This window comes from Peromyscus californicus, unplaced genomic scaffold (assembly GCF_007827085.1).
Source record: "Peromyscus californicus insignis strain IS unplaced genomic scaffold, ASM782708v3 Scaffold_3__1_contigs__length_106647218, whole genome shotgun sequence".
Lineage (NCBI taxonomy): Eukaryota > Metazoa > Chordata > Mammalia > Rodentia > Cricetidae > Peromyscus > Peromyscus californicus.
The window spans coordinates 39089627-39101719 of record NW_026294551.1 but is presented as its reverse complement, the minus strand read 5'-3'; the positions used below and the strand labels follow the sequence as shown (position 1 = coordinate 39101719).

Sequence of the window (12093 nt, the reverse complement as noted above, 5' to 3'; positions counted from 1 at the left end):
CAGAATGACAAGCAGATTTTGTGCATTACAATGTTGCTCGGCCTGAATGACAGCAAGAACCATTTAGTGAAAGCTGCGACCTCCAGGGCCCTTGGCGTCTATGTGCTCTTCCCCTGTCTCAGGCAGGTGAGAGTAAGCCGGCTTGCCCTCCTCTGTCCCCTTAGATCCTTTACCATAGTGGATTTGTGAGCATGTAGCTTCCGCATTGAACAGTGAAGGAAATGAACCTGCTGTATAATCGGATTTCCTTAATTGCTACTACAATGTGCAGTACCTGTACTTCGTTTGTTAATTTGACACACTGCCTGGGACTGTAGTGTGTAGCAAATGTTTAATTAATGAATGATTAAAGATGAAAATGAGGACATTACCACATGGAAGTAATGACTGAGAAAGCTAATACCCAGTTTTCTAAGAAGGTAATGAAGTTTTCCTTTATTCTTGCGTGTGATGTTCATCTCTAAGAAGGGTGTGTAGTACAAAGAGTGTGTTTGGAAAATGCTTTCCCTGTCAGAATAATGTTGCAGGAGGTGGAAATCAACCCGAGCACAGAACACACAGGTAACTGTCACAGGCTCATGTTGAGTCCATAGATCTTTAGTTTCTAAATCAAAATTATCGTAAAGGCTGATAGCCTTCTGAAAATAAGCTGTGACGCTCAGAGGCAGCGCTGTGACCCCAGTAACAGAGCCTGGATTGTTGTTGCACAGGACGTCATATTTGTCGCAGACACAGCGAATGCTGTATTGATGTCACTTCGAGATAAGTCACTAAACGTGCGCGCCAAAGCAGCCTGGTCCCTGGGCAACCTGACGGACACTCTAATCGTCAACATGTAAGTGACTCGGCTTGCTTTCCCTGGGTGGCATCTGCTTCAGAATTCCTAAAAGGTGTCCTTACTATGAAAGAATTAGCAAAAATTCCCCCATATTATGCAGACAGTTTTACTTTGTTTTGATATTCCTTTAAGCAATAAACCTAGTAGGTTCTTACTATGTATTAAAATACATATTATTCTATAACAGTATATATATATTCAGAAATACCGTGTGCTGACATAGCTGTATACCCACATTGTAGAAAGTAGCACAGTAGAAATCTGAAACCTTAGTAGCAGTTGCCCTGCTCTTAGGATACAGAGGTTTTTTGTTTGTTTATTGTCAAATATGTTTACATACAATATATTTTAATCATGTTTTCCTTTAACTCAACTCCTCCCAGATCTCCCTCACCTCCCTATCCACCCAACTTCATGTTCTTGCTCTCTCTCTCTCTCTCTCTCTCTCTCTCTCTCTCTCTCTCTCTCTCTCTCTCTCTGTCTCATACACACACACACACACACACACACACACAAACCAAGAAACAAAAATCAAAACAAACAGAAAAAACAATAAGACAAAAATTACCCAAAAACCCCCCATGGAGTCCGCATTGTGTCATGAACTGCTCCTGAGCGTGGATGGAGCCTGCCCTGGAGTGTAGTTGATGTACCCAGTGAGAGTCCACTGGAGAAAGCAGGTTGTATTATTTAAGGAATACATTCACAGGTCAAAAGAATTGGAACAGTACAAAGGGGGATGTAGTGTAAAATCCGCCTCCTTCCTATAACACCGTCACATCCCTAGGGTGGCTGCTGGTATACTTTCTGTCACCTAATTCTACACAAGAGATGTGTGTAGCACACAGAGACATTCTCTACACCGAATGTTTAGTAAACACGTGTTCCACAGAGCCCTCCGCGGGACCCATTCTTTTCCATCCTCTTCTTGAATGGTTGTTTTACTTGGGCTTCTGGGTGTCTATATTGCAGTGAATACTTCCAGGCGTGAAATGTCCATCTTGAGATATCCCCTGTAGTTACATTCTTAAATGGGGAACTGTCCAATTGAAACTTAGGTGTGGTGGCATATGCCTGCAATCCCAGCACTCAGGAAGCTGAAGCAGGAGGATCACATATTTGAAGTCAACATAAGTTCTATATCAAGTTCCAGGCCAGCCTAAGCTCTATAATGAGGCCCTGTCTCAAAAACAAAAAGATGTGTAACTTCTCAGTATAATCTGAAAAGATCTGTCAAGCTGTTTTCCTGAAGTTTTTATCCTCATATACTTGGTGACTGTATCTTTGTGTGCACACATTTAAGTGATGTTTTCTTTTTACTCCACCATTTGCCATGGGTGGAACAGGGACTCACCAGACCCAAGTTTTCAGGATGAGTTCTCTGGGCTCCTGCTCTTGAAAATGTTGCAGTCTGCGATACAAGCCTCCACGGACAAAGACAAGGTATGCACAGGATATTGAGGGTGCGCACTTGTAGCCGCGCTGCTCCAGCGGGGTGGTCTGACGGTCATCAACCATCCAGCAGTGTTCGCAGGCACTCAGTATGCTGCCCACTCCATACTTGCACAGTTTATTCTAGTGCCTCCTGTCCCATAGAAAGTACCAGCATTCCCTCATCGTCATACTGCATGATAGATTCATGCTTATCTGTTACTTAAAAGGAAAGAAAGAGAAAATAAATCCTTAAATGGAATCAATAAGTAAGAAAGATAAAGAGCTTGCATGTGGCTGTTACATGGTACATTTAGAAAGCGTGGGCTCAGACACTGGGACAGCTGAACATGCACAGTTCCAGGTCTCATTTATTCCCTTGCTTTAAGACATGGAGGGTCTTTTCTAAAGTGGAATTTCTACTTTCTGAAACATCTCCAGCAAAATAACTCTGAGGCCTTTTATGTTTTATGCTAGGTCAAAAGCAATGCAGTCCGGGCCCTTGGGAATTTGCTTCACTTTCTACAGCCCTCTCACATAGAGAGACCCGGGTTTGCTGAAATCATCGAGGAATCTATCCAGACTCTGATTTCTACTGTTGTAAATGAGGCTGCCATGAAAGTCCGGTGGAATGCTTGCTACGCAATGGGGAATGTTTTTAAAAACCCTGCTCTTCCACTTGGTAAGCTGTTTTCCCTCTCTTTTCCTCTTGGGAAGGCATATGCCAGTCTGTGCTGTTGTTAAAAACGTTTGTGACAATGGTTTTTGTCCCAGGACTAAAAAACAGCAGGAATCCAGTTTAGTGGAAAGATGAAATAAGTCATTGTGTTTGATGGGGTGTTTTATTGCCATTTTTAAAGTATATTTACAAAGATCATTTTTATACTCTGAGAAAATACTTCATATGTTAAGCAAACTAAAACAGGATATTAACTTGTTTCTACAATGTCATCCCATTAAATACTTAGGAGAAAAGATGGGAAGGAAATTGGTCAAATCTACAGTGTTGCCTCTGGCAGAGAGGGCACAGGTTCAAATCTCACAAGTTCTGGGATCAGAAATAGATGCTATGGGCTTCTGTCCCCATCATACTGTCCCAAATACCATGAGCCTTGGTTGACATGTCATCTTGGGATAGTAATTTCTTCTGTGCACAGACCCTAGCCACTGGGAATGCCAGCACTGGCCCTACATCTCTGCCTCTGACAGCATTGGAGAGCTAAGGGTGTGCCCTTGGAGAGGGGAAAAACCATGTGGGCCCGCAGAGCAGGCACTGTGTGAGGGAAAGCTGGCCCAGTATCCTTACCTCCCAGGATGTCCAGGCAGAGCAGACCCTTGGAGACAGTGGAGAAGTTGCCTGGGGGCTGCAGAGCTGTGGGGAAGCACGTAAGAATGGAGCAGGAACAGGCTGGACAGTGAGATCTGAGGCCCTTGTAAATGGCACTGGTGTTCACAGAATGGAAAGAGTCTTTTTCTGGGGCAGCAAAGAAGGAAACAGGCTGAGAGAATTGCCATCCGTCTTGAGGAGTGAGACACATAAGCCAGAGTGGCTAGCACCACCTCTGAGGGGGTGGAAAACATGCTAATTGGGAGGGGGGCACAGAAATGGGAAAAAGACCATGTAAGCATCTTATTCTTGACATTACAAGTGTTCTTATGTCTTAACAATAAAATGCACAACGTGCTACAGTAAGTCGGTGCCTAGTGCTAGTCTGGGAAGGGAATACTCTTTTTACTAGCAGGAATGGGGCTGTTGCATGCCGTGTGCAGCCATGCACTGCCAGGAGCAGTTTGGGTACAGTGCCATCCATGCATCTCCCACCAAGCTTTGCCCCTTTGGACAGATAAAATCCTATTTGGGTAGCAGAGGCTTTGATCATGTTGCAGGCTTGTCTAGGGAAAGAGGAAAGTCAGAGGTCAGTATTCAGTCCCTTCCCTGGGATCCCACAGGTTGGCTTTCACTGCCCTGCTCTTATGAGGAGTCTGAGTCTCTGTTCTATTGCTGTGAAGAGACACCATGACCAAAGCAACTCTTATAAAGGAAAGTATTTAATTGGGGGCTTGCTTACAGTTTGAGAGGTTTAGTCCATTATCATCACAGCAGGATTGTGGTGGCACTCATGGAGCTGAAGTAGCAGCTGAGAGCTATATCCTGATCCACAAGCAGAGAGAAAGGCTAGGCCTGACATGGGCTTTTGAAACCTCAAAGCCCATCCTAAGTGACACACTTTGTCCAACAAGGCCACACCTCCTAATCCTTCTCAAATAGTGCCACTCCCTGATGACTAAGTATTGAAATATATGAGCCAGTGGGGCCATTCTTAACTCAAGTGGGGTTATGAGAGTGGGGTAAACACAAAATGCATGCTTCCTCCACCCCTCTCCTGCCCACCCTGCCTGTCTCTAAGCCTTCACTAGTTTCAGTGTCTGAATTCTTCCCAGGGTCAGCCCCATGGACCTCCCAAGCCTACAAGGCCCTGACATCGGTTGTGATGTCTTGCAAGAACTTCAAAGTGCGCATCAGATCTGCCGCAGCCCTTTCCATCCCAAGCCAGAGAGCACAGTACGGGTCTCTAGAACAGTTCGCTCAGATCTGGAATGCATTGGTCACTGCCTTGCAGAAGAGTGAGGACACCACAGACTTCCTGGAGTTCAAGTACTGTGCCAGCCTACGGACCCACATCTGCCAGGCACTGGTTCACCTCTTGAGCCTCGCCAGTGCCTCTGACCTCCCCTGCATTCTGGAAACTCTTGAGCTGAATGGGGAGATGATCCGGTCCTACATCCTACAGTTCCTAAAATCAGGAGCAGAGGGAGATGATCCCGGAGCAGTCCACACCCCACAGGAAAGAGACCAGATGGTCAGAGTGGCCCTGAAGTACATACGCAGAGTGCAGGCTCTGCCCGGAGACACAGCCAAGAGGGTCATTGTCGCCTTCTTAGAGGACATCCTGGCTGTTCACTGTGACTCCTCAGGAGGACAAGTGGCACTCCAGATCAGTGACCTTCACATGTAATAAATGGGAGTCAGAGACCAAGCTTGTGCATTTGATACATGGAGTTTAATTCTAGGGCAGGAACATCCGTCAGCGTTTATTTAGAATGGATTAGTGGCTATTTAACTTTTTCTCAAAGGGCTCAGTCACTTTGGGGCATGGTTCCATTACTGGCCATTCTAACCTAGACAACCAAGATATGAGGAGTCAAGGGTATATATAGTGTGGGCCCAGACAATTGGAGGTTGCTGTGGAATACTCATTCTGTACACTGTGAATATATATTACTCTCATTGGTTAATAACTGACTGGCCAGTAGCCAGGCAGGAGGTATAGGCAGGACAGCCAAACTGAGAATGCTGGGAGGAAGAAGGGTAGAGTCAGTGGAGTCGCCCAGAGACACAGAGGGAGCAAGATGTGCTGGAGGACAGGTAAAGCCACAAGCTACATGGCAGTACATAGATTAATAGGGTTAATTTAAATTGTAAGAGGTAGTTAGTAATAAGCCTGATCTATTGGCCGAGCATTTGTAATTAATCTAAGCCTCAGTGTGTTTATTTGGGAGCTGCTGACAGGATAGAAACTTCCGCCTAGAGAAGGTCTTGAAGTGTTTAGTCTCAGAAAGAAAGATGTGTAGAAACTAGAATCATATTAGAATTGTGTTTTCAAAACTGGTTTTAATAATAAACTGATTCAAAACAAAACCAAAAGAAAGGTAGCAGCAAGTGGAAGAGGTTCCTGTGCGGTGTGCTGGCAGCTGCAGCAGCTGCAGAGCTCCTCCACGAGTGCCCCTTGATGAGTGTGCAGCTGCCCACCCGGCATCGGCATGCATCCAAGGCCCTTCCACCTCCCCGTGGTCCAGGAGCCTGGCCCTCAGTACCAACTTCTGTCTGAATTCACAGCTGACCTTGGGAATAACATGGTCCTATACACTAAATATGGCTGTTTGACCTTTTAATTTGTATCTTTAAAAAAGGTTATTTGTGTAATTTAGATGTTTTCAAGGATTTTTTAAATTATATTTATTAATATGAAGTATCTGTTAATTTCTTGCTGAATAATTGTTTACATTTAGATTTTGCACTTGTCTCTTGACCACCAACAATTTAGTAAAATTATTTCCATCAGAAATGTAGGGTTAGCCGGGCGGCGGTGGTGCATGCCTTTAGTCCCAGCACTCAGGAGGTAGGACAATCTCTGTGAGTTCGAGACCAGCCTGGTCTACAGAGCGAGATCCAGGATAGGAACCAAAAGTATACGTTGAAACCCTGGTCTTGAAAAAAAAAAAAAAGAAAGAAAGAAAGAAATGTAGGGTTATAGCCCAGTAGTGGTGGCGCACGCCTTTAACCCCAGCACTCGGGAGGCAGAGGTAGGCAGATCTCTGAGTTCAAGGCAGCCTGGTTTACAGAGTGAGTTCCAGGACAGCCAGGGCTGTTACACAGAGAAACTCCATCTCAAAAAAAAAAAGAAAGAAAAGAAAAAAGAAATGTAGGGTTATATAAAAACAAACCACACATATATTTGATGTGGGATACATTAAAAAATGTAGAGATTTAGTTCTGGTGATATTTGTTTAATTATTGAGACTTAAGCTAGGCGTGGTTGCACATTTCTTTAATCCCAGCACTGTGGAGGCTGAGGTAGAAGAATGGTGAGCTTGAGGCCAGCCTGGGCTATGTGTAGCAAGACTATCTCAGAGAACTGAAGTGATGCTAGATGTGGTGGTCCACACCTTAAATCCCTGCACTTGAGGATGCTAAGGCAGGAGGGCCTGTCTCAACAAATAAACAAACAAAGAACTAGAATTTGAATCCCTAGTAACCACCAGAAAGCCAGGTGGGCACGATGTTAGCAGAGACAGGATCCCCCAAGCAAGCTCTGGGTTCATTTGAGAGATCCTGCCTGGGTGAATATGGCGGAGACCAATTGAGGAAGAGTCCTGACTCCACCTCAGGTGCTCACACATGCGCGCGCACACACACACAAGAAATAAGACAAATACATAGCTTAAAATACATACTTGAGGGCATGCTTTTTTCCCCTCTCGTCTATCCCAGTGGCACATCAACTGTTGTGTAGACAGTGGTTGGGGACCATAGCACTCACACGGACTAGAGTCTTCATGTTCCATTGGTAGAGGGCTAGCCGCTCCAAAGGGGCCACCTTCGCGTGAGGTTCCCACATAGACCCCTCTGTGAACTTGCATCCCCGCAGAGGTGATTCTGAAATGGATGGCCGCAGGGGGCTCCAGGGGTCGAGCTGAACCTGCCCTGGCCCTGCATGACTCTTTCACATCCTTGGGATTTCCTTCTCCTCCATGCAGTCTCAGCAACGGCTTCTTCAACACGTTTTCATAAGAGTGAGAATTTGACGTATCCTCTGGGCTTTGAGATTTTGCCCCTGTGTTTCTTGGTGAAAATATTTGTGAAACAGGATCTGATGGGTTCGTTTAATGATCTGCTCCTGTCCTTGGCTTACCTTGAATAAAATTTCACATTTCTTTGTAACCCTTTGGTTTCTGGGTCTATGGAATGGATGTCAGTGTCCCCCTAAAGGAAAAATGTAAAAGTACCTCTAAGATGTTTCAGGTGTCTGGGTCCCCACTTCTGTCTTCAGGGGACAGATTCTCTCTCTGGCATCCTGGGCCTGTAGCACAAGAAAATGCTTTTCCCAGGCCACATGGTACAGGAGCAGCGGGTCCAACACTTGACCACCCAGACTGCAGCAATAGAATTTGCTGTAATACTGAGACAGCAGAAAGGTGGCAGATTTGGAATAGCACTAAAACTCCAGACTCCAGTGTGGATCGGTGCTTACCTCCCCTATGTGAGGCCCTGGGGTTGATCCCCAGTACCACGTAAGACATGGGCAATCCTGTCACCTTGCCACTTGGAGCAGGTCTGTGAGGGGAGGTTCAGGGAGAATTAACTCAGGCCCCTCCCACAGAGGGCAGCACCTTCCGGGAGAACCCAGGTACAGAGAGCCGAGGGGAAATTAGTGCTGCTCACCTGCCTGCCTGCCTGCCTACTTAGTGTCTGGCTTAGCATCTGTCTCCTCCTCTCCCCACAATCCCCTCCCGGCTCCTGCCACTTCTTGCTGGTGTCAGACTCCAGCTTCTCCAGCCTCCCAGCATGGACAGAAGACCACAGCTCTCCAGGATCTTCTTGCCTTCAGCACCAGATTGAGACTCTGGCATTCAGCTTCATGGAGTGAGCAGGGACCGAGTTCTCAGCCTCTCCACTGTGAAGATGGCCATTGGCCATCTAGTCCCTACTGCAGAAGCCATTCTAGTACATTTCTTATGGCATGTACATTCTTTGACTCTAGAGAACACTGCCTAATACAACAAAGCCTCTAGACTTTTAGGTATTTAATAGTTAGAGACCAAGGCTAGAGGGACAGCTCAACATTTAAGGGCCTTTGTTGCCCTTCCAGAGTACCCCAGTTTGATTCCCAGGACCCACACAGCAGCTCACAACCATTTGTAAACTCCAGTCCCAGGGAACCCAAAGCTTTCCTCTGGCCTCTGCAAGCACCAGGCACACACAGACACAGAAAATAAAAATAAATCTTTTTAAAAAATAAAAGAGGTACAGTGGCCTTCATTCATTAGACTAACAGCAGTGTGACGTCACTTCTCAGCCTTTCCTTTGTCCAGGGAACCTGCCAACTGCCCACTTGTAGAACCCCCAAAGGCACCCACTTGTCACCTGAGCAGTATTAGTGAGTGGGAAAAGAGGTGCCCTGTGGTGATCCAGTGGATGGGAATCTGGCATACTGAGGAAAGAATTCCTGGATTTTGATGGGTTTGGGCAGCCACACCTCCCCATCTCCCTAATGTAAGCTTGATGAGTATTAAGATCGTCGGTACAGTTCAGTGAGCAGAAGTCCTGGCTCTGTGATTTCAATCTGCCAATTATTTAACATCCTCCCTCTCATTCCTCCATCTGTAAGATGGGAAACAAGCACTGACCTCATAAGGGGGTTGCCATGGTGATTAGTCAGTACAAGGGAAGCCCTTTAGAACAGGCCCTGACATGCCATACCTACGCCCTCGCCCTTGCAGAGCACTGGACAGAAACAGTCAACAAGCCATGGGCCTCTGTGCTGGCAGATGCGAGGTCCCCCTCAATGTCATCTCACAGGACTGTTAGCTAGACTGCCCGGAACCTGGATCCAGCAGTGGAGAGAGATGCCACCACAGGACAGACTCTGGCCTGCTCCAGGTCCCTCGAAAGGAAGAAGGAAGGAGCTTGAAGCAGAAGAGCCAGCATACTTTCCAGATCTAGTTCTGGACCCATCCCACATGCCAGGCCTCAGAAACCACAGCTCCAGCTCTAAATTCCGGAAGTCACCAGGCCTCTAAAGGACAGCTCTGCTACGTAACTACTGTGTCCTCAGGAGAATTACTTGTCCACTTAGATATGAAGTTGGGACATTTGGGGAAGCTTTGCGGAGGTGTTGAGGAGCAGGTCATGGGACATAGCCTGACAGAGAGCAGCACTCAGGAATAAATGGTGCCTTGGCCTTGTTTTCTTTGGCTTCCTCCTTGCACCTGAATATCCTCGGTCCTGGGTACCAGATCCTGAAGAAGAAAGTCTGTCTGCCCCTAGTCCTTCAGTCCTCCCAGTCCTTCAGTCCTCCAGTCCTGTAATCCTCCCAGTCCTCCAGTCCTCTCAGTCCTCCAAATCCTCCCAGTCCTCCAATCCTCACAGTCCTCCAAACCTCCAGTCCTCCAGTCCTCCCAGTCCTCCCAGTCCTCCAGTCCTCCAGTCCTCCAGTCCTCCAGTCCTTCAGTCCTCTCAGTCCTCCAGTCCTCCAAACCTCCAGTCCTCCCAGTCCTCCAGTCCTCCCAGTCCTCCAGTCCTCTCAGTCCTCCAGTCCTCCCAGTCCTCCAGTCCTCCAGTCCTCCAGTCCTCCAAACCTCCAGTCCTCCCAGTCCTCCAGTCCTCCAGTCCTCCAGTCCTCCAATCCTCCAGTCCTCCAGTCCTCCCAGTCCTCCAATCCTCCCAGTCCTCCAATCCTCTCAGTCCTCCAGTCCTCCAGTCCTTCAGTCCTCTAGTCCTCACAGTCCTCCAGTCCTCCCAGTCCTCCAATCCTCCAGTCCTCCAATCCTCCAGTCCTCCAGTCCTCCAATCCTCCAGTCCTCCAAACCTCCAGTCCTCCCAGTCCTCCAGTCCTCCCAGTCCTCCAGTCCTCTCAGTCCTCCAGTCCTCCCAGTCCTCCAGTCCTCCAGTCCTCCCAGTCCTCCAGTCCTCCCAGTCCTCCAATCCTCCCAGTCCTCCAATACTCTCAGTCCTCCAGTCCTCCAGTCCTTCAGTCCTCTAGTCCTCACAGTCCTCCAGTCCTCCCAGTCCTCCAATCCTCCAGTCCTCCAATCCTCCAGTCCTCCAGTCCTCCAGTCCTTCAGTCCTCTCAGTCTTCCAATCCTCCAGTCCTCCCAGTCCTCCAGTCCTCCAGTCCTCCAAACCTCCAGTCCTCCCAGTCCTCCCAGTCCTCCAATCCTCCAGTCCTCCAGTCCTCCAGTCCTCCCAGTCCTCCAGTCCTCCCAGGCCTCCAGTCCTCCAGTCCTCCAGTCCTCCCAGTCCTCCAGTCCTCCCAGTCCTCCAATCCTCCAGTCCTCCAGTCCTCCAGTCCTCCAATCCTCCAGTCCTCCAGTCCTCCAGTCCTCCAGTCCTCCAGTCCTCCCAGTCCTCCAGTCCTCCAGTCCTCCAGTTCTCCAGTCCTCCCAGTCCTCCAGTCCTCCAATCCTCCAGTCCTCCAGTCCTCCCTCCAGTCCTCCAGTCCTCCAGTCCTCCAGTCCTCCAAACCTCCAGTCCTCCAGTCCTCCCAGTCTTCCAAACCTCCAGTCCTCCAGTCCTCCCAGTCCTCCAATCCTCCAGTCCTCCAGTCCTCCAGTCCTCCCAGTCCTCCCAGTCCTCCAGTCCTCCCAGTCCTCCAGTCCTCCCAGTCCTCCAATCCTCCCAGGCCTCCAGTCCTCCAGTCCTCCAGTCCTCCCAGTCCTCCCAGGCCTCCAGTCCTCCAGTCCTCCAGTCCTCCCAGTCCTCCAGGCCTCCAGTCCTCCAGTCCTCTAGTCCTCCCAGTCCTCCAGTCCTCCCAGTCCTCCCAGGCCTCCAGTCCTCCAGTCCTCCAGTCCTCCAGTCCTCCCAGTCCTCCAGTCCTCCAGTCCTCCAGTCCTCCAGTCCTCCCAGTCCTCCAGTCCTCCCAGGCCTCCAGGCCTCCAGTCCTCCCAGTCCTCCAGTCCTCCAGTCCTCCAGTCCTCCCAGTCTCTTTGTGGGTGATAAAACAGTAAAATGCAGATTCCTTTTCCACTCAGAACTCCTCTTCAAAACTAGAGAGGAGGCACTGGAGAGACGGCTTGGGGGTGGAATACTCTATGTTCTTGTAGATAACATGAGTTCGGTTCCCAGCACCCACATCTGACAGTTCATAGCCTCCTATAACTCCAGCTCCAGAAGATGAATTTAGTACTCTCTTCTGGCTCCATGGGCACTCACTTTTGCACACAAACCCACACTCACACACACATACACATGTAATTTAAATTTTTAGTTGGAATCTATTTTTAATATATGTAAAAATAGGAAGAATTAAAAGGTAGTCCATTAGCTGGGTGTGGAGGTGCACGCTTTTAATCCCAGCACTTGGAAGGCAGAGGCAGGCAGATCTCTTGTGAGTTTGAGGCCAGCATGGTCTACAGAATGAGTTCCAGGACAGCCAGGACTATATTGTGAGACCCTGTCTACAAAAAACAAAAGGTTGGCCGGGCGGTGGTAGCACACGCCTTTAATCTCAGCACTCAGGAAGCAGAGCCAGGTGGATCTCTGT

General features: G+C 48.3%; 1 protein-coding gene across 1 annotated transcript in view; it reads left to right on the top strand.

Moving 5' to 3' along the window:
• Positions 1–7772, top strand: part of Heatr6 (HEAT repeat containing 6) — a 31105-nt gene extending 23333 nt beyond the window's left edge. Inside the window, exons 16-20 of the mRNA XM_052756120.1 lie at positions 4–126; positions 711–835; positions 2185–2281; positions 2747–2951; positions 4712–7772. Coding sequence (XP_052612080.1) covers positions 4–126; positions 711–835; positions 2185–2281; positions 2747–2951; positions 4712–5286 — 1125 coding nt within the window. The 3' untranslated portion in view covers positions 5287–7772. The remainder of the gene's footprint in view (positions 1–3; positions 127–710; positions 836–2184; positions 2282–2746; positions 2952–4711) is intronic.
• Positions 7773–12093: the final 4321 nt, after the last annotated feature.